The sequence below is a fragment of the Pecten maximus genome, chromosome 11, assembly GCF_902652985.1.
Source record: "Pecten maximus chromosome 11, xPecMax1.1, whole genome shotgun sequence".
NCBI classification, from domain to species: Eukaryota; Metazoa; Mollusca; class Bivalvia; order Pectinida; family Pectinidae; genus Pecten; species Pecten maximus.
In genome coordinates this window covers 25,077,126-25,101,545 of record NC_047025.1, presented here as the reverse complement: position 1 = coordinate 25,101,545, position 24,420 = coordinate 25,077,126, and the positions used below count along the sequence as shown (strand labels likewise).

The 24,420-nt window shown below is 33.6% G+C and overlaps 2 protein-coding genes across 2 annotated transcripts in view; one reads left to right on the top strand and one right to left on the bottom strand.

The window, feature by feature from the left end:
- The window catches only part of LOC117338520 (RAB11-binding protein RELCH-like), a 238,637-nt gene extending 236,743 nt beyond the window's left edge, over positions 1–1,894 (top strand). Inside the window, 1 exon segment of the mRNA XM_033899876.1 lies at positions 1,108–1,894. Within this exon segment, the coding sequence (XP_033755767.1) occupies positions 1,108–1,249 (142 nt within the window). The 3' untranslated portion in view covers positions 1,250–1,894.
- Positions 1,895–16,021: 14,127 nt separating this feature from the next.
- On the bottom strand, positions 16,022–24,387 carry LOC117337186 (zinc finger protein 2 homolog). Its single transcript, XM_033898035.1, has 2 exons — positions 24,289–24,387; positions 16,022–21,606 (listed from the first exon to the last, which is right to left on the bottom strand). The coding sequence occupies exon 2, from the start codon at positions 21,539–21,541 to the stop codon at positions 19,520–19,522; it is 2,022 nt and encodes a 673-aa protein (XP_033753926.1). The 5' UTR covers positions 21,542–21,606; positions 24,289–24,387; the 3' UTR covers positions 16,022–19,519.
- Between the last annotated feature and the right edge of the window lie 33 nt (positions 24,388–24,420).

Here is a 24,420-nt window from a genome sequence, read left to right as displayed (position 1 = left end):
ATTATTTTAAACAACATGTTTTAAAGAATCAGGATATATCAAGATTGTTAAATGATTAGTATATATCTTTTGATAATGTTTGATAAGATAGACAGTACAGGCCTATTGGGCCTCTTGTTCATATATCAAGTAATTAGTACAGTATATATCTTTTTATAATGTTTGTTAAGATAGACAGTACAGGCCTATTGGGCCCTTTTGTTCATATATCAAGTAATTAGTACAGTATATACCTTTTTATAATGTTTGATAAGATAGACAGTACAGGCCTATTGGGCCCTTTTGTTCATATATCAAGTAATTAGTACAGTATATATCTTTTGATAATGTTTGTTAAGATAGACAGTATAGGCCTATTGGGCCTCTTATTCATATATCAAGTACATATATCAAATACTAATGTATGTATCTTTTTATAATGTTTAATAAGATAGATAGTACAGGCCTATTGGGCCTCTTGTTCATATATCTGTTTTTTCCATTGTATTTTGATATTATTTTTTTTACTTTTATCTTATTTATTTATTTTTTTTTTGTATATAAAAGCCCAAACTTTAGGATAAGAAAAGACTCTTTGCAGTATTTAAAAAGAGATATATTGTTCCTGTCTTCAATGTACCCATTAAAGACATAGAGATATAGGGGTGGCATTCATTTCCCCAAGGTGTAGCCTGTGAAACTGTAATGGATTAGGTTGTATGCAGTTCATTGCTGTAAGAGTTTCCATTAAGGTGACTAATAGGAGCTACATTGTAACTTATTATAGACATCTCTCTAGCTAAGTACTCTTTCCAGAGGGTTTTTAATGGCTACAGTTGATATAATTGCTATTTCTTCAAATTATAGATTTCATAAAACATGTTTGACAATTCTTTATCGCTTCATGCCCTTCTTTGAGACTCTTTTTTTTTTTTTATCCTGTGAATAAGGGTTTCTGAAGAGTTCATATCATTCTCCAATATGAGGTGTTTGTGTGTTAATAAAGGACGCATTTTAGAACTGTGTTCATACTGGATACACTCTACGTGTAATTTTACATTTTTTTGGATTTAAGTCAATTGTATGTTTTTGTTTTGTTTATTAAAGTCTGGTATGTTTCGGTTTTAGGAGCTTCACCCCATCGTCAGCCTACTCCATGGCAGGCACAACACCTATGTCTTCTGAGGACATGAAGACACGCATGATGTCACGTATCAAAGATACAACGTCCAAAGCCAATCTCTCTACCATCTTCACCAGGAAAAAGTAGTCCAGTATCCAAACCAAGGAGACAACTTCTTTAACCAAATCTGTCTGTCTTTTCACCAGGAAAATGTAATCAATCATCTAAACCAAGAAGACAACTTCTATAACCAAATCTGTCTTGTCTTCTTCACCAGGAAAAAGTAATCAAGTATCCACAGCAAGGATATAATCCTAACTTCTCCACACCATATTCACCAGGAAAAAGTAGCCAAGTGTCCAAAAGAACCTCTACACTTACAGATGAATGGAATTGGTCGTTTTATTTATAAAAGAATAAAAAAAATTATAACATAAATGTAGACCTTACACCATAATTCCATAAATACATATATATACATATATATATATATTGTCATAATTATACAAATAATGAAGGAATAGATATATGTGATTTTTTTTCATAAAGCATTAGTACTGTTTAGCCTGTTTCCAAGGAACTTCATCATCAGTTAGAATTGATGGAGGTCAAAGGTTACAGCTGTAGTCAGTGTCAATCATGTGTCCAGCATTTGATAGATAAAGATCATAAGTAGAATTATTTTTACTGAAGAAAAAAATCATGTGTAGCTGTTTATGTTCTTCCTCAAGCATTAGTTTGGACCTATATATTACACCCTAATTCTGAACTACAGTTAACATGGTTATTTCCAGGGGGGGGGGGGGGGGGGGGGGGGGGTATTTCTGCAATTTTTTCTTTTCAACTGTTCAATAAATCCCACAAACATCATGAAATGATACACATGAGGGAAATTGTCGTGGTTGAATCGCATATTAAAAACATAAATTTACCCACTCTCGTAAATTTACACATTTACAGTATTCAAGGATTTTTTAAATTTCACAATTTCTGAGCGATGCAGCTTGTAAGATTAAGTATAATTAGTGTTATTATGCATTCTTTTGTTTCGTTTAATACGGTTAGACAACAGACGTTTTTGTATAATGTTAAGAGACATGAACACTGTTGTCGTAAGGTATCATTTTCCCAGGCGTGCACTGTTTAATTTGTATCTCTGTCAAACATTCCTGTGACTTTATGGCTTTGATGCATTTGCCTAGAATCAGTTTCAGTTCTGCTTTTACTCAAATTATGCTACGCTTCAATGTTTGAAATGAAAGAGAGATGTTCTTTCACTGAAACTTAATTATCATTAATTTCACTTACAGACACAAAGACATTTTCTAATATTCCATTCCACTTTCTTTCAGAGAAAATTTGCTTACAGATAAAGTTAGTCTAGTAAGACTCTGTATATTTTAAAATGTAGATATATATGTAGTGTGTATTTCACATTTGCCATTAGGGAACAGAAACACAAGTCAATGAACACATTGTACTTTTTGTTATGGATGAAGTGTAAATCGGAATCCATCTTTTTCTTGGTCTTTTTTCCCTGATAGAATTAAGACACAGACACCTTATTTATACGTAGCTACACTGTGTTACTGTATAGGTCTATAAATTTCCACACAGAAATATGGTGTTTTGGTTGTGAACCAGCAACTTTCATCTTTGGCATTTTTTGTTTTCATTGATAAAAACAAAATGTATCTTTGTAAGCATGACCATTGTTTTATGTTCATTGTACATGGGTGTGAGTACAGGAGCTTTTCACCAGGGTACATTTTTATCATATTGGTACATTTGTATCATATTGGTACATTTGTATCATATTTAATTGGTACATTTGTATCATATTGGTACATTTGTATCACATTAGTACATTTGTATCATATTGGTACATTTGTATCATATTGGTACATTTGTATCATATTGGTACATTTGTATCATATTGGTACATTTGTATCATATTTAATTGGTACATTTGTATCATATTGGTACATTTGTATCATATTGGTACATTTGTATCACATTGGTACATTTGTATCATATTGGTACATTTGTATCATATTTAATTGGTACATTTGTATCATATTGGTACATTTGTATCATATTGGTACATTTGTATCACATTAGTACATTTGTATCATATTTAATTGGTACATTTGTATCATATTGGTACATTTGTATCATATTGGTACATTTGTATCATATTTAATTGGTACATTTGTATCATATTGGTACATTTGTATCATATTTAATTGGTACATTTGTATCATATTGGTACATTTGTATCACATTAGTACATTTGTATCATATTGGTACATTTGTATCATATTGGTACATTTGTATCATATTTAATTGGTACATTTGTATCATATTGGTACATTTGTATCATATTGGTACATTTGTATCACATTGGTACATTTGTATCATATTGGTACATTTGTATCATATTTAATTGGTACATTTGTATCATATTGGTACATTTGTATCATATTGGTACATTTGTATCACATTAGTACATTTGTATCATATTTAATTGGTACATTTGTATCATATTGGTACATTTGTATCATATTGGTACATTTGTATCATATTTAATTGGTACATTTGTATCATATTGGTACATTTGTATCATATTTAATTGGTACATTTGTATCATATTGGTACATTTGTACACCTGACTATAACCCAAATCATTTTAGACTACTTACCCCAAAGTCAAGGTGACTATTACTAAAAATAGACACTTTTTCATTTTTCAAGGACACATGTATATGGTTAATATCAGTGTTTCATTATTTCAACCAAGCTCAACCAAATGTCAAAGGTTAACTTTACCTAATAAAAAATACTGATTAAATAAATTGAACAGTGATAAGATAGACCAGTTAATCGTGGAGTGCCTTTTTTCAACAGTTACAATTTTCTACAAGTTTTCATTGTTTTTCACATTTCTGTTTGTCTGATCTCCCTGTTACACACAGCTTCAAAGTAACTACAGTGGAACCTCTATAAACCAAACATGCATGGGACATGGATATTTGTTCGGTTTAAAGAGTGTCCGGTTTGGAGAAGTTGATCAAAATGAACAGTCGAATTCCGGATATAATTGGTCGGACGATGTTTTGTTAGAATGTACCCGATTAAAAACCGACACGTATGTGTGTAGACAATTTGGTTTGTTTGAATAATATAAATATAGTGAAAGTTAATCAATATATATATTGCAGATTATATCAGAAAGGTAAATGACTATAACTGTAGTTTTAAACAGTATTTTTACATGTACAACTGCACTTGACGATCGACCTACATTTTGTTTCATCCAGTGAAGCTTCGTTATGTGGATAGGCCAATACGGAATATTTTCACATCAAATAATATGAGAAGGTGTGAAGATGTTTTGTTTCAAAATTAATTACACTTGATCAGTTGATACTGGTCGTATTTCCGACATCAGTATTATCTTAAAACAACATCATGGGCTTCATTTACGACCATGCAAAAACAACCCCCTTTGGGCCTCATTTAAATTAGATACGAAACTCTGGCTTCTAGCTCTACTAAATACTTGCATTGAGAAGATAAACAAACCGCCGCGCTTCAATGAAGTGTGGCATTATTTCATAATTGTCATGTTGATTATACACTAAGGCCTACCGTCATTATAATGCCCCCTTGGAGTATATATTGGATATCTGTACAAATCACCTACAGGTATACGTAGGTCCCGAGACAATTAGGCTTCACACAATACCCGTCACAGGTGTTGTTTCACGGTTGGCTGGGCTGACCTTGTGTCATGATCGCTCAGATAAGGCCGGTTTTCAGAAGTAACTTTTTGTATATTTTAACAGGAAACGGACACAAAATCGGTCCGGTGTTCGGAATTCATAGGGATCAGTGTTTGGAAGTTTTTTAATACTATAATAAAGAAGGATCAATTCCGTACAATGACAATTCGTTCGGTATTCAGAGGTGTTCGGTTTTTAGAAGGTTCAGTTTTGGGAAGTTGCTCTGTAGTATTAGACTTAACCCTGCTACACACAGCTTCAAAGTTACTAGTATTAGACTAAACCCCGTCACACACAGCTGTAAACTGTCTGTAGTGTTAGACTAAACCCTGTCACACATGGCTGTAAACTGTCTGTAGTGTCAGACTAAACCCTGTCACACACAGCTGTAAACTGTCTGTAGTGTCAGACTAAACCCTGTCACACACAGCTGTAAACTGTCTGTAGTGTCAGACTAAACCCTGTCACACACAGCTGTAAACTGACTGTAGTGTCGGACTAAACCCTGTCACACACAGCTGTAAACTGTCTGTAGTGTTGGCCTAAACCCTGTCACACACAGCTGTAAACTGTCTGTAGTGTCAGACTAAACCCTGTCACACACGGCTGTAAACTGTCTGTAGTGTTAGACTAAACCCTGTCACACACAGCTGTAAACTGACTGTAGTGTCGGACTAAACCCTGTCACACACGGCTGTAAACTGTCTGTAGTGTTAGACTAAACCCTGTCACACACAGCTGTAAACTGACTGTAGTGTCGGACTAAACCCTGTCACACACGGCTGTAAACTGTCTGTAGTGTCAGACTAAACCCTGTCACACACAGCTGTAAACTGTCTGTAGTGTCAGACTAAACCCTGTCACACACGGCTGTAAACTGTCTGTAGTGTCGGACTAAACCCTGTCACACACGGCTGTAAACTGTCTGTAGTGTCAGACTAAACCCTGTCACACACAGCTGTAAACTGTCTGTAGTGTCAGACTAAACCCTGTCACACACAGCTGTAAACTGTCTGTAGTGTCAGACTAAACCCTGTCACACACAGCTATAAACTGTCTGTAGTGTCAGACTAAACCCTGTCACACACAGCTGTAAACTGTCTGTAGTGTCGGACTAAACCCTGTCACACACGGCTGTAAACTGTCTGTAGTGTCAGACTAAACCCTGTCACTCACGGCTGTAAACTGTCTGTAGTGTCAGACTAAACCCTGTCACACACAGCTGTAAACTGTCTGTAGTGTTAGACTGAACCCTGTCACACACGGCTGTAAACTATCTGTAGCCAACATTACCTATGTTTTCAGGACTCAGGTGTTGATCTTTTATTGTCAGTGAACCAATTCCATGACTTGCTTTCTCTCTGTTGAATTCCTGATATCTAATTATTAACTGATCAAATTCTCAATTAAATTCTCACCAGAGAAATTTTATCAATCAATTTCAAATAACATTTTCAAGAGGAGTAGATTTATGGTTGAGTGAAACAGCTAATAAAATTATCAGAACATTTTTTATCCTGTTGTACAAGGACAATTTGTGGTACCTGATTCTAGAATTCACTGAGAGATCCTCTGTCACCAGCCTTCAGTGATCAGATATTTGGTCATAGCGTAGTAAAAAAGCCTTACAATAAATTTATTGTAGTTATCACAATATCTGAATGAGGGGTGTAATGGCCACTCTGGAGCTATAAGCTTTAGTGTTTTATATCAATATACTCACACTCATTGCATTTGTACATTTCTGTAGCGATGGAAATACAAGTACTGTATATAAAGTTGTAAAACATCAGACATCTCAGATGTTATTTAATAAAATAATAAATGTATATATTGCAATAACTGTTCTAGGTAATAATTGACTTCTGAGATGTTACATCACACTTACCTGTACAATATTAGTTACTTACATCATGTGTCATAATCATAATTACTTATATTATCTCATATTCACTTACATCTGTGTAGAGTGATTGACAGTATATTGTATACTGTGATTGACAGTATATTGTATACTGTGATTGACAGTATATTGTATACTGTGATTGACAGTATATTGTATACTGTTGTGTATCTTATGAAAACGTTAAATTGATCTGATCATGTGAAATATTTTCTTCCTGTATTATATCATTTTATTTATACACAGACATTGTTACAGTGTATTGCCATATTGTAGATTTTTAATCAGTGTAACAATACAAGGTTTTATTGTATCGTTATATGTATACAGGTGAAGCAGTACCGCCCTCCAGTACGGGACATTATAAAATATGTCAATATAAATTATAATATGGCTAATAATAATATATATATTGTTATAGAAAATACATTCCTAGTATTGTAAATATTACTGAAATTTCCAAAGTATGATTGGGTAGTGCTTAATTGTTTTTACATATTAAAAATGGGCCCATAAGTATAAACAAACGGGTCATCCTACAATGCTCATTTCACATGTGACACACTGCATTATATAACAGTACAGTGGTATCCTGTTTAATATAAGCCCAGGTGACCAACACATAACCTTTGACCCTCAGTAGGGTTTGGGCCTGATATTGGATAAACACCGTAGTGATAGCATTTAACTGTTTAGATTTCCTAGAATATCCCATATTTTTGTACATGTATATCAAATTGAGCTAGGACAGTGTACATGTGTAAGGTATACATATATATGTGTAAGGTACAGTATATGTTTCTACCACAATACGCTGTGTTATTCTACTCAGGCAATTGTATAAATGTGCCGCCTGTTGGATAGATACATGTTATATTCCACTAGTCTGGTCTTTTGATTGGTCAAGAATTTGAACTTTGACCCGAACTGCAATTGTTATTAACATCATCAATAACCAAATGACGTCACATCACCGAGGCCTGGCTGTCACTTGTACAGCTATTTGCATATTTTCGAAATTAGACTTGGTCACATTCCCATTTGATTCAAGCCGATATTATTGTGGTAGAAACAGGTCACACAACTCGTGATTTTTGGATATGGAATTTATTTCACACTCCTTAGTTATTTTTTGAAAAGTTGCAAAAGACAACTTTAAAAAAATAACTTACTGGAGTAAAATATATTCCATATCCAACAACCACTCCTTGTGTAACCTCTCTTTAAGTTATATATATGTTGTAATTGTTTCTGACAAGAGTTATGGCTATAGTTTTAATCTCAAGGCAAGAATTTTATACATTTTTATGATTGGTCACCAAAGTGAGTTAAAGTGGGACGACATTTCATTTAGAATTTAATTCCGAGAGGCTATAAACCAAAGTACGCTTACCCTTATTTGGCCAGTTCATTGTTGCTCACAACAGGAAGTGATAATCCACATATATTAAAAAAACGGCTAAGTTTTATTTAACCAAAGACAGAAATTTCTTTCTCAATTGTTAGTGATGATGAAATTGCTAAAAATGTAAATGTTTCTTTCTTGTACATTGCCTGGTATATCCGTTATTATAATTATCTCACATTGTAACAGTTCTATATACGTGTGTATATACACCATATTGTAAAAGATATTCCTCTCACATGGTATTACGTGTTTATGCAAATGAGATTGCTATGAAACCACATAATGTCTACAATTCATATACGAAACATGTTTAAAAGCTCCTTTTTGAATCTCATTACTTACAACCGAAAACATCTTGTGAATTAATATCTTTTCTTTCCAATCTTGCCACAATCCAAAATTTTATATTCTTTGAACTTGCATACTAGAAATTACATCAACAAAAAGAGTTCCAGGATTTTTGTGTTTTTTGTTTGTTTTTGCTTTTTAATTCAATTTAATAAAATTCTACTTCTGAATTTTTCATCCTGTAGGCAATATAAATTAAGTGTAATATTTGATTTTGATGATAGATCACTTCTTCATCGAATGTACAATTGTTAGCTACACTTCTAATAGATTATGTTTTAATTTCACTCTTGAATCTCACCTAAGTATGTTGTTGTCATCTTGCAGTTATCAACCTGGTTGAGTAGCGCAGACTCAGATGTGTTGAATACCTATCTAATCTATGTGTTTGATATCTGTCCCAACTCTAATGAATTGAATACCTGTTCTGTCTTATACAAGTATATTACCTATCCTGACTCAAATGGATTTCCTCCCATACCGAAATAAAGCACACTAAAGTATACTTTTATGCTACTTTAAGTATACACTTTTTCCTACTTTTTTGAAAAAGTACCAAAAAAGTATACTTTTTTTGTACTTTTCTGGACTTAGGAATTTTTCAGAGTACTTTTTCTGTACTAAATTTGGACTCTGAAATTTCTCAGAGTACTTTTTTTGTACTTTTCTGGACTTAGAAACTTTTCAGGGTACTTTTTCTGTACTTTATTTGGACTCTGAAATTTTTCAGAGTACTTTTTTTGTACTTATTCTGGACTTAGAAATTGTTCAGGGTACTTTTTCTGTACTTTATTTGGACTCTGAAATTTTTCAGAGTACTTTTTTTGTACTAAAATCTGACTTAGAATTTTTTTGAAAGATTGTGAAAATATTGATGTACTTTTTTCCTACTTTTTTGGGACTTAGAATTTTTCAGCTAATGCCATTGTGCTTTTTTTGTACTTATTATGGACTTAGAATATTTTGAGACATTGCGAGGGGTTATAGCATATTAATATTTTCAAAATTAAATCTGACTTTTTCAGTCGACTACAAATCTAAGACTAAAAAAATAATACCCAGGATTAACCACAACAAATATCTATCAAATAAGATACAGAAAATTATCATTTGGTAATATCAGAGACCTATATACTAGTATATAGGTCTCTGGTAATATCAAATGTTTTTGATCTCGTTTTTTGTTGTTTTTATGTTCTAAAAAATACTTTTCATACTTTGATCAGTACCACAGAAATTTATCTAAAAAATAATTAAAATTCAACAATTATTATCATAAGTATTTCACTTCAAAGCTGTCCTGTTTCAAATGAATTGAATGCTTACCCAGACTCGGATGAGTTGAATACCTGCCCAGACTCAAATGAGTTACCAACCTATATTTACTCAAATGAGTTGACCTCCGGCCCCGATGCAGATTTTATACCTGTAACCTTAGTCTGTTATTTTTCATGTTTTTGGGGAGGGAGGGACATTCTCATGATGTATGTTAGGGCACATAAACAATACCAAATATTGACATAGAGTATAGCAAGTATTCTGATTGTGTAATGTACTGTTTAGGATGTCGAAGATATTGTTTTATAATGTATTATTAGATAATATTACAAATCAAGTATCTGATCATGACCAAATGTAAGACTTCCAGAAGTAGACAGGTATTCTCAATTTCCTGGTCTCTATGCACAGTCATACTTTAAATAACTTACTATAATACTTAACTTTTAATACTATAGATAACTTTAAACATGGTGCCATATTTCTTTAAAAGATAATTAAGATAACTCTTTGTAGTTGATCATAGAAGTATGTAAAGCTAATATACTGATGAAGCTAATTGTGTATATATCTAAACAAGCTTTTCCTTCCTAATAACAACTGTCACCATTGTGTATTTATCAGAGTGTCTGATATTCCTCCCAGTGTGTAAGATTTTCCTAATTATAAGTACTGCACAGTAAGACACAGATAACTTTCAAAATGCATGTTGTGATCATCAAGTTGGCATTAAAAAATTAAAATGCTCTGTATTTACATGTTTAGAGGAAAATATTCACAAAATGGTACTGATCTATTTATATTTTATAGAGATCTATATATTTGTGTGTGATAACATGCATCAGGGGAGGCAACTCATGCTTAGTATCAAGCTTGCTCAATGTGTCTGCTAATAGTTTGGTTTATATGTTTATATATTTGTAGTATAATTTTTTACCTTGGAAGAAGATCATTGTTCTTCAGGTTTCTGGAATACTGATCACTATTTAAAGTCTACATTGTAAAATTGAGACTTACATAGGAATAGTCCAGTAAGGAAAAGCATGTAGATCCAAGTTTACATATCAATTAAGTTCTGTTTTTGATTAATTTCATTATTGTAATTAATGAATGCCAGGCCTTAAGTAATTTTGGTACGATGAAATGATACCGATTTGTGATCGATTTTTGATTTTGGTACCATGAAGTAAACGGATTTGTGATCTCCCTCCCAAATAGGGAGAGTTGTTAAGTATGCAGTGCCCAGTGGACCAATGGTTAACATATGCTGTAAGAGATGTATATGGAGAAATACAACATGTATTGATTGCTGTGATAGGTAAAGTAAGAGAGCTTTTTTGTAACAGGTGTACAAGATCCATATTATATTGGACAGGTTAGATCTTGTCTTTGCCGTCTGTTTTAAGATTGCAGTTGACAAATATTTGTAGATCTTTCAAAAAGATTTTTAAGTTTGTCTGTAATTGTGTGTAAATTGTTTTTATGTTCAATGAAAAACAACCAGTGATTATTTTTTGTGCAATTTTGAAATCATATCCCTTTGTTCTTTTACAGCACATTGACATGCTAGTAGACAAGGCACTCATTTAAGTTTGAACTTGACTTTGAAAAAAAACAAAAGTCTATACTTTTAAAATGTAATAATATTATTTTTTTCATATCTACTTTATATCAGTATGTAGTAGAATATATAATTTATAAATATCAAGTTGTTAAATCATATTGAATTATGATAATTGCATGTTTACAGTAAAGAACAAAAATTAATTAAAGCTGTGTAAAAAGAAGTATATTCACATGTTGACAAAAATCTCTACACTATATTTTAATGAAGTTTGACAAAGTGTGAAAAAAAGATTGGCAACTATCAATGTTGTTCTTGTAATCTGTAAGACACAGGGACTTCGAAGAAATTCTCATCCCACAGCCTATATATAATTGTGTATTGTGTAATAGATATATTGGGTCTGTTTTCATCTATCACAGTTCTGATCCGTTTATTAATAAGCCCATGTCATCTAACATCACACAGATTTTGAACGTGGAATTGACACAAAAATCTGAATAAATTATCACATAATAGTTTAAAGTATTGAATTAATTACATTTAAACATGTAATATATACCAGATATATGTGATAACCCTTGTGTTAAATACACCCAATGCCAGCAAGCTGTGATTTTAATTATTTTGTGATAATTTGCAAAATAATGAATCATTCCAATTTTTTTTTTTTACATATTACTATTATTATGTAAGCATGTGCTCATATAAATAAATTATGATATTACCTGTAATTATTGTATGTAACCATACATAAAATATTATAATGTACAGTGATCATACTTTGGAGTGCTATAGTCACCATACATAATGTATCAATTACCAGTCACTACATATTGTAAACATCGGGGCAACAACACCATACACCATGCCCATTGTGGGAAATAAAATATCCATTATCTCTTCGGTCTTGACTTGATTAATCTTAACAAAATAGTCGATCAGTTTCATGATACCTTTTACAGATTTTGAATATGAAGGATGTCAGGTCATTACTGCACAGTATTTAGGTCACTATTACTATAAATAGAATTTGTTATTGTGCCCCACCATGAAATGATAGTGTTACCCATATCCGCCCCGTCCCGATGCAATGTAACGAACTGCTGATGGGATCCTCACCAAACTGTGTTTCAGGGTACCAAGTGGCAGCGGGGGCATTTATGTCTTACAGACATTTTCTAGTTTTCCTTTAGTTTTTGCCAAACTTCAGCTGAATAGATATTTTACACATAACAGAATATCTCCAAAGAGTTAGTACTTAAGGTCATCAGGTTAATATGTAGGCTGCCATTACTATAAATAGAATCGGAGTAAATTCAAGTACAATAAGTCAATGTGATTCATTTGGACCTCTTGGTTATTGAGAAACTGTTTAAATGGAGAAGTTTACACTGGACAGATAACCGGATGCCATACCAGTGATAAAGCCTTTGGGTTTATTATTGTATTGTAATTCATTGTTCTAAAATTTATTTCAGTGTCAGTAACCCAGATAGCATGACTACGTTGGCCCAACATTGTATGTCAGATAGCCAACGTTGGCCCATCGTTGGTTTCAAGTGTGTATTTCCAACTATTGGTTTCACCTTCATAGGCCCAACATTGGCCCAACGTAACAAACAGTAGATAAAGTGATGCTTATGTGTAATGCTGGCAACATAAAAATTAATCAGTTGTCATATTGGCAAGTGCTTTACAATTTATTTGTATATGATGACAATACAGTGATTAAATGTACATTATTCTCTTTTACAATCAACAGTTTTGAATACAGTATGTTATGTATCATTATAAAGAGTCAAAACTGATAAATGATTATCAGACGTTAATTTTAGTTATCTGTCCCAGATCAGTCCTGTTCGGAATTGTCACAGCATTGTTAGTTGCAGTAGCTGCATGTTGTGCCCTTTTTTGTTCCTCTCTCCTTTTCCTGCCACCATCGCGATCACAAGCAAATCTGAACCAATCTTTTGCAATTGCTGCAATTTCCGAATCTGTTGCTGTCGCACACAGGCGGTTCTTCCTTACTGTTGGAATAAATAAACAATATATCAAATCTACACAGAATGTAACAATCAAGCGTCACAGATGGCCTGAATCGCTAACGTGGACATTTCTGCAGTTATGGCATTATGGCATTAAAGTAATTTACATTATCATATATAGATTATATATATATATGAAATTTGTCAAGTAGTAATAACGACAGTATACAGACAAGTATTTTCGAGGCAATCTGCCCCTTTATCAAGAAACAAGGGAATTACAAACGATCTAACATTGAACATGGAACAGCTACACAAATTTTGTAGATAAATATACTTAGTATATATGTGTGTGTAAGTAATGAAAAATAAGTTCTGAAAACTTTATGACCCCGATGTCTAGCAAGCAAAAGTGTACGTACGGTAGTGTACGTACGGCAGGTGGTCTTGTGGAATTAATTAATATACTAAAATTACTTCAGGAATTGAAACATATAATTAAAAAGCAAATCATATAGCCTACTTACATTGTCTTTTGAATTGTCTTTTGATGAAAGAAATGCTCTCTTTCTTCTTCGTGATTAATCCAAATATCTTCTGTGTAAGTCGAAATAGCATGTGTACAACCAGTTGAATAGCTCGGACAAGGTCCCTGATAAGAATGTAACATCTGCAGGCAGCTTGACCATCCCTAGTATCAGATGTCACGGTTACCAAGGGAACTGGTCCAACCCTTGCTGTGAGAAGCGCTGACCCAGTTTTGTGGGCAGTAAACATGCATAGATAATGGCATCCTTAAACCTGCCACTAAAATATTTACCAAAACATTTATGTCCTTGTTCCTGTCTTACTACAGTATAAAAGACTTTAATTTATGATTAGTTATTCTCACGCAAACAATACATTTTATTATATAGTGATTTTGAAAAAAAAAATCACTATTAAAAAATCTTATGAAGTCTATTTTTTAAAATGATTGATAATATATATATCAACTTTGATTACAGATAATCACTTTTGTTTGAATTTGTTGTAAACCTGCTTGGGCTTACAACATCGGGTCAACGTAGGACCAACGTTGGACCAACCTAGGTAATTCAGCACTGAAATGTACCAACAGGGGGCCAATGTTGGGCCAACGTAGTGCTCCCAACTTATCTTCACTTGCTGTCGAGTAAAACAAGTTGTTGTTGGGCCAACGTCGGGCCAACGTTGTATGACCAACGCCAACCATTGGCCAACCGTACAACCATATGCCAACGTTGGCCCAACGTAGTCATGCTATCTGGGAAGGAATGATGAAGGAATCTTATCTTAGCTCATGCAGGATTTTGCTTGAATGTGGCAAGATATAGTTCCTCTTAAATTACTGCATTTTTCCACACCTTCTTGTTCAGGTAGTTTGATAAAGAGGCTGGTGTTCCAGAGGTCTGGTCAATATCCATAATTTGCTCTCTGCTAATTTCACTGTTCACAGAAGGATGTACTTGTGACATTCGGTGTATGTGTAAGTATTGGGTTTTTTGTAATGGGAACATTTTAAAATTCACTGTCTGGAGTCACTGGAGCCTATTTAGGTAGTGTCCTATATCACAAGCTAATTTAATTATAATCGGCTGTAATTACCAAATATAGAGCTTATAATTACCTGGCGACACTTGTCCTTGTTGTGATTAATTAATCGCCCTGCATACCTTGTGTATCCAAGTTCAAGTGAAGCACTCCGCTGAAGAACCCACCTACCTGGACCGACGTTGGCTCTATCTTCCCTATTTAATCATTATAGGCCTAAGTTATTGTTATATGAACACAAATGGAAGTTCCATTTTAGTTTAAAATTTTAAGGAATGACAATATGAAGGTAATCGAGGATTGTATGCAGATTATCCATCACTTGGCAGGGGTTTGATAAAGTGTTTATTGGGATATCGAACCACATTGGTCATTTTCTTTTTAATATATGAAGACATTCGTACATATTTTTCTGATTCCGTCAATGCAAATTAATCATAAACGAATATTACATGTTTATTTTTATAAACGGATATTTGGGTACATCTTAACAATATTTCAGCCATATTCTTTTCTTGTAACTGGATGAATAATTTGTTCAACATATATATTTTTTAAACAATTTAATGGTGTCAAATCTTTGTTACCCTTTGTATAATACAGTAATTAAAGTATTATAAACCATGGCAACGTTACTAAGTAGGCATTCAGTAAGTATAATGTAACATAAGTAGGATCAATACCTACCTGTTATTATGGTCTAGGATTAACCTTAGATATCTTGAATATTCCCATCTTCCTCAAACAATTAAAATGCTTCCTACCAGTTTGAGTTAGTGGGGTTTTCCTGTATTTAGATAAAGGGCAACAACTTTATAAATTGTTGAATCAAAATGCTGCTCGATAAAATACATCTACAAGTCATGATTATAAAGCCTACTACAAATCATGATTATAAAGCCTACTACAAGTCATGATTATAAAGCCTAAAGAGTTCCAAAGAGATCCATTGAAAATGTAGAGAAGAGATTTCGTGAAAAGCTGAAGCCAGACGAATGGATGGACAAGCAACGTCATGCCATAATACTCGAGATTTTGATGCGCATGTAAAAAGAATAAACAAAGACAGAAAATGTGAAAGATAACAATTGTTTAATTAGCAAAAAAAGGTGTGAACTGTTATTATATATGTACATACAACTCAACTTCACTTTGACAAGTTGACAACTGCAAATTAAAACTACATGTACTTCCCTAAATTTCCCTAAACTCATAAAGTGTGCCATTTAACACTCCTCCTTAGTGAAATCTTCCTATTCCATAAAAGTACATGTTTAAGCTTATAAAACAAGAAGTACTTGGTATAATAGGCACAAGACAATCTCAACATTGTGATAACCAATATTACTGAAGTAATTCTGAATCTACAAGATACTCCAATTATCTCCCCTTACCAGTCAAGAAAACAACACAATATAGTTTTGGTCTGAATATGTTGTACAATAGTTCTACTGGTAAATGATTCTCAAGGATATGTCAAAAGTAAAAGGTTTCCAGATATATGTATAGTAACACAAGATCCAGATATATGTACAGTAACACAAGATCCAGATATGTGTACAGTAACACAAGATCTAGATATGTGTACAGTAATACAAAGTCCAGATATATGTACCGTAACACAAGATCCAGATATATGTACAGTAACACAAGATCCAGATATGTGTACAGTAACACAAAGTACAGATATATTTACATAATTACCGGTAAACCCAAAATCATATTTTAAAACTTCAATATAAGCTTAATTTTTTTTTAAAGTTTTTAGTCACTAATTGATGATATCCCTAGATGTGGATACCATCATTATCAAAAGGTCTTGTTTGGCAAGATACGTTGTATCAATTGTCTGAACCTACTTTGGAAATATTAGGGGGAAAAAACAACAAAAAATTCCTACATTTTAGTGACAAATCAAGACAAAAACAAACACTTCAAACTAATTAAACCCTTAACAAGACATTTTTCACAAAGATATATATCATATCAGCAACTTTAGCACACTTTTTAAGAGCATGCATGTCCCTTTTATTAATTATATGGTATAAAAAAATATCATGAAAGTGCCGAAACATTATGACTAATCAACAAGATTGAAAACAACAAAAACACTTTGCTTTGTGCAAATAACTCAAATATTTTGGGTTACTGAAAAAAGTTAGTTGAGTTTACTACACACATATTAATAGATTCCTGTAACTAGCCAACTATATAATGTAGTAAGACAGGTCTCCCTAACAGCTGGCTGTACACCAATACATTTTAATTACCGGCTACAATACCACCCAGATGGTGTTGTCTGTGTGCATGACTTTTGTCAACATCAGGATAACATGAAGTACGACCAGGTACAGATTATTGATCATATATATACTATAGACTGAAGACGGTTTATAGATTTTGGTAGAAAAGTTGTATACCGGTATGTAAATAAGTGAACTCCACATCATTTTAAATACTACAGAAAGTAAATAATTCGAAATGTCAGTCCCATCTACATTTAATGTATATACAGTTATATACGAGAAGTTTTTTTTCATAAATTGCAATTTAGTGATCAATCATTTTCCACCTGATTAAACTTTTTGTTTACAAGTGTACACATACCTGTTACATCTATAACAATCATACTTTTTACAATTTACAATAAAAACAAAAATGTGATGTTAACAAAAATTTATAGTAAAGACACCTTATAACAAACGGTATGTACAAATTTCAACTTCAAACATTAACTAGAAAATATTTACATCAATTCAAATGAGACTGCTACTTGAAATGTTATTAATTAGGCTGCTTTGACTTCACAATGGCAAAATGCCACATAAAATAATGTAACATACAACTTTACATATGTACAAAGTATCCCAATTCTATCACAGCACTCTATGAGTAGCTTTGGAATTTGCCAAACAAAACATGAATATATTGAATTATATTAATTGATTGATATAAGATTTGGAAGTTTATTTTTATCTTTTTGCATGTTTTACATCCCCTTTGATATTGCATGTTGATTATAATTGCTGATCTATAGAATGACAATAATGTTTATGTGACCAGACAATATGTAACTAGAAAATAATGTTGATGTTATATTAATTACCAGATAATAATGTTTATGCAATCAGACAATAATGTTCATGTAACTAGACAATAATGTTTATGCAATCAGATAATAATGTTTGTGAAATCACTAGTAGAACATCTCCACTGACAATTATATAAACAAATTTTCTTTTTCATGTACCTGGTAATTTTTATATATCATTACTTTAATAAAACATACCGATACATGTCAGTAAACTATAGGACTTTGAATCGAACAAAAAAAACTGTTATAAAATGTATTCCGCTCATTTCATGAACACCAGCTGTGAAACTCAAAGGTCTGATCAATAACTTCAATCCATCAGACCTATCCAATGGAATTTGATATAAATCATGTATTATTATTATTATCATCATCATCTAATTTTATCTGATCACTGATATTCCTGATGTTTACTAAATAAATTGTACATTTTACAGTTCTACAGCTTATGTACAGGCCGGTACAAAGGAACAGGAGACATTCTCAAATAATTACAATACATTAAACTAACAGATAATATCAAACACTGGAATGTAACAAACAAAGTTAATATAGACTAACATAGCGTCACAGGTATTAAACAGTTTGAAGATTTGAGTACATTGTGCTGTTTATCACAAAGTGTTAAAGTCATCATTATAGAGTTCAATTATTCAATATTAAAGAATTATGAAATATACAAGATCAACTTTTTAATAGACACTGCTGAGTATTTTTCCAAATGATTAAGTTGTTGATATGTCTACTGTAACAGAACTATCGAGCCATGGTGTATCATTATAATAATTTGTCTGTTAAAGTCAGTATAAAATAATTAGAAATCAACATCTTCGTCAGTAACACTAATTCTAAGAGTAGACAGCAGTACATTAACAATACAGCATACACACTGTCAATATATCTATATATATCTTAAACCACTTAAAAGATTCTGATCAGTAGATGGATTTATAAAATATGTGTTTGTCTAAACCAACCCAGTATTTTTATTTTGGTTAAGTACAGAAACTTTTCATTTCATTACAAACATAAATATCTTAACCATGACTAATTTAAGTAAATCCTTTCAAATCAGGGTTAACAATTTCATGTGAACATTTCCAAAATTTTGGTTTAATGCAGAAATATTAAAGAATACATGACAACTGCAATTTATGGAATTCAAAACAAGTCAAAACATAAAAACAAAAATTCTCAAGTTAATCTTTTCTGATAGGAACTTTTCCTTTGGTTAAGTCATGTTTAGATTGAACAGTTAACTTAAGCTTAATGTACAAGTAGCAAAATATTTCCTGAGGAAAACTGAATGACAACTAGAAAATAAGAGATCCCCAGATAAAATAAAACAAGTGCATGGTTAAAATGTTCCAATGTTGAGAACCAAAATACCCCAGTTTTCTTCCCAAATCCATGTGACTTGTAGTAGATACAAAACTTTTATGTACATTTTTCATGTCTTCTTGTGCAGCATCAAGTGTTACTCTGTGACAGTAGCAGCGACTAACTGGGCAAGTTCCTCCTGTGTTAGTCCAGTCTCTATCTCTTGAGAGTCCACTGGTACCTCAACCAACCCAGTCTGCTCGTCCACTGACAAATCGACAACCTCCATCATAGTACTGCCTTCCTGCTCCTGTTCTTCAGCACCCTCAAGTTCCTCATCAATTACCTCCTTCTTGATCTCCCCAGCTGTTTTCAGTCTTTCCTCATCTTCAATCTCAGCATGAACCTTCATATGGTTGTCGAGGATTTGTTTACGACTGAAGGTGAAATGGCAGAGTTCACACTGGAATGGACTCTTGCCTGTATGTGTGCGGTAATGTGTCTGTAGGTTGACCTTTTGACAAAATGCCTTGTGACACTGATCACATTTGTAGGGTTTATCGCCTGTGTGTATACGGATATGACGGTACAGGTCGGATATTTTACCAAATACTTTCCCACATGTGTCGCACTTGATCTCACCGGTGTGAACTTTAAGGTGAACATGGAGGCGATATAAATCTGTGAACCCTTTAAAGCAGACCCCACATTTGTAGGGTGTGTCGTCACCAGCGTGAATCTTCATGTGTCGTCGGAGGTTACCACTTTCGTTGAAAGCTCTGGTGCAAATAACACATTTAAAAGGCTTTTCTCCTGTATGAATGCGACTGTGCATTTTGAGTTCATATCGATGCATGTAGGTTTTGTCACAATGTTCACACTTGTATGTCTTGTCATGAGTGTGTGACTTTAGATGGCGGTGACAGTTACTCTTGTTATTGTACTCCTTACCACAAACATTACATTTATAGATGTATTTGGTAGATACCTCTTCACTCTCACCCTCTACAGTATTTGGGATCTCCTCTTCCTGACTGTTCTCAGCCTCTGCTATAGCTGTCTCTAGTTCTTCTCTCTCTGCTTGTGAGGTAGTTGCCTTCAGGTCATGATCAGCACTCTTTGCCCCGCTGTCGGCAGCATCTGATGTCACCTCAGCATTCATAGCGACGTCGATCAAATTCCCAAGGTCTATTACTGTGGCTACCTGCTGGTTGGGCAGTGTTACCTGATGACTTCTCACCATGTACCTCTTCTCCCCATTCTCGTCCATGACATCAAATTCCTGATTTTCGTTCATGTTGGTAGCTGCTGTTTGAGTTTCCGCTGAGGCAGCTGCAGTATTGGCTACCTCAGCATCAGCATTTTTTTTCTGGGCATTTGCAGCTTCTTCTTTAGCCTCTTCTTCACTTTGGTGACTTTTAACATGTGCAACAAAACTGTGCCTCTGGAAGAGCTGGCCGCAGTATCCACACATGAACACCTGCTCCTTTGAGTGGACCTTAAGGTGGTTCATCCAGTTGGTTTTGTTTTTGTAGATTTTTCCACAGATACCACATTTGTGGAAAGTTACTTCCTTGCCTGCACGAAGTCCCTTCACTGTGTTGTTCTCGTCATCTGTGTGAATGTTCTGTATAACCCGCGGATTCTTAGTAGGTCGTCCACGCTTCCTTTTTTTTCCTGGTGTTTCTTCATTGTTGTCTTCGACTAATGAATCGTCCATTTCTTCATTGTCCTCAGGTATTGGTAAGTCGGCTGGCATGCTGTAATCTGGTTCAATTACTATTGACTCATCAGGGGTTGGATCTGTTTGTATCCCATGTTCTGCAAAGCTGTAACTGTTAAACTGTGGGACTGTCGTATTCTGAATTCCAATGCTGTGTGCACGCCTGTTTTTAATGTCAATGTCTGTCTGTATGGCAGACTCGGCGAACCTTGGGGCAGCTGGCTCCTGATCTTCTTTACTATCCTGATAAACAATCACCTGTACTGTGCCATCCTCCAACACCTCTGTCTTGTAGTTTCCAGCCGGAATCTGTAGGGGCATCCCATCAATGATGATCTCTTGGTTTCCTGCTGATAGCTCTTCCTCTGCGACCTCCTGGATCGCCCCAGGGGTAAGCATTGTCTGCATAAGGGCCTCTGTTGATCCCATTACTTCATACTGAACCTCCTCCGACATCTTTGGTGGTTCTTGTCAGCTAGATATGTTGTCTTTGATCAGTATATATATTCTGCCAAATATATCTGCAAAACACAAATCAATTCACTTTACAATACAATCTCTCTCACATTATCTGTTAATTTCATTTCTCTAAAATGAAAATTTCGTGTTGAAACTTTTTTGGCTCTTTAATTAAATAAAACACATTATTATACCTTTACGTTTTTTTCTCTATATGAAAGTAATATGATAATTTGACTATCAGCCTCGAGAGAATTGCGCATGTGTTTCCAGTACTCTCACACCGTGTGAAAGTTTGAAAAAACTGTCACACGACAAACTGTCACACGGCAAACTGTACATGTCACACCCCTGCTGTAAGGTCGTCAGAACGTTTGAAAGACACAAGACTAACTACTTTTATGTAGAGAAAAAAACATAAAGGTATAACAAAACAGTTATCAAATGGGGTAATTCGGGCAATAGTAATTTTGTCAGCCTAATGAGCCCATCATCAACAACTGTTATTAAAGCCCTCGTGCAACAGTTGTTGCTTCGAGGCTGACAAAATTACTATTGCCCTCATACCCATTTGATAACTGTATATTATAATCATTATATGCTAGCTATTTGATACAAACTAGGCCAAACCAAACTCTACTGTTTCTACTTTGGTGAAAAAGTTTAGGGCAAGCTTGACTTTATACATATAGGTATTAATATCACACATATCATATGTATTAAAAAAATTCAAGAATTGTGTTAATGACTATTTTCGTGGTCTGCTGCGCATGCTTTACAAATTATCTATGTTTATTAGCTTGGTTGAGTATATTATTTTACATTCCACCAATAGCTATTGTCATTTAAGGACAGCCTCTTGTGTACTACATGTTCAAACTTTTGGAAGACTTTGATATGTTGTGTTTGTCCTCTTGTGATGCTGTCTTTATAATTATAGTGCTATCTCACTGAAGCGTACAGCTGCCAAAGATATTCAGCAGGACACCACATCAAGTAACATTATACCAACATCAGGCAAACAATTGGTCATCCAATCCCAAATGTCTGAACCCCAACAGTATTCTCTTTGTGTTCCTAGGAATGTATGATCGTGGGAAAATAAAAGACACAGAATGACTCTATTGGCCTCTATATAGTACAATAGCATAGAAGTGTGTTTAGACTACCTTTTATAATTAAGTGTTCAACTTAATATCAATATTTACAAATTTTCGGAAGGCTTAACCTATTTTTCGTAGTTTATTCCACATTAAATGATACAGTTGTAGTTTTACAGCATTTTTTCTGATGACAAGTTTTTTTTTGTTTTTTTCTGCATAGCCGTAAAATATTCATTTGGTCCCGGATATGGAGCGCCAAGTGGCTTTATTGGTCAAGGTGAAGTATGCGATTGGTCAATGTAGTGGTAAATGCAAAATGCAGATATGCAGTTAAAAACGAAACAAAGTTAAGATTGAGTGGAAGCTGAATAAGTGGATGTTTCTTTTCAAATGACACATTAATAAAATTATATTCCCGATTCAAATGCAGTCTTATTATCACCAAAAATGATTCAAACTGATCTAATTTTGTTATCCGTGCTGAAATGCAGTAATTATAGTTCGTTGATTTATTTCACCAGCAGTTTTACATTATAACCACCAGCATTAAAAATATATGCTGTTTATCTTTTTTAAAGATATTTCTTGTTTTCTTTTGTATAAAATCAGAGACATATATGTCTCTGATAAAATGACAGGTTTGTCGATCTTTCTTAACTGAATACTACCCTAAACATTCTTTTAAATTCTAATGAAATTCAACAGCCAAATTTCACTTTGAAATTGCACATTACTTCAATTGAATTACATGTACAGCTGTTTATAACAATTAAATACCATCCAACAAAATTATCATTTTTATTTTATTTTTTTACAATTATAAGCTAGCTTAGTGTATTATTTCTGTACTGATTTGAAAGTGTGGCACAGCTTTTTGAAGATCCCAGCAGGCATGCCAGGAAAGCAGTCTGTGGGAAATCTGCATCAAATTGCACATTGAAACCCTAATCTGATATATATAATTATATAAATTATATACCAAACTTCGCATAATAACAGCTCAATTGACAAGTCTCTACCGCAGCAACTATTCTCTTAAATGGCCTCATTGTGTTATGGCATTTCCTGATACATGTATGCCCAATTCAAACAAGTATGAAAATTGGAGGTTAAGAACATTAAATCACTTCTAAGCTTAGGTCTGTGAGGTTTAAGGATTATTTTATTATTTTTCTTATTATCTGGACTAGACTAGATCTATTATTAATTTAATTCAAGTTCATTTTTAGAGATGGACACAACATTTGACCACGTCGTTGAGATATTAATTTTCATATTGACTGATCATGACGAGAACCATGAATCAAAAACATAAAGTCCCTATACCACGCTGAATGGCACTGTCAATAATAGCATCACACCGACTACGATAAAACAAAATACAACTTTCAAGACATTACATTACATTCAAGCGTTTTAGACTACAAGAATGTTGCTGCAAACGATCTGTCGATCGAGATTAGAATCCAAACATACTCAAGATCCTGTCGCCATGCATGTTAAATGAGCAGGTCGCTCCACATAACGGGAAACAAATCGGTACTATACGCACATATTTCACAATAAAGTCAATAAAATGTCAAATTATTTGAAGACGATTAGTATGTACCCACTTTTTACCAATTACTATGGAGATATTACCATTTCTTTCATTGAAAACGAAGAATTTTGGAGCTTCTTGTTGATTCTGATGAAATCAAAATGGCGAAGGAAAATGCCCACCATGGACCCGCGCAATACACAATACGATGAGGTCGTAAGCTGCACGAAAAA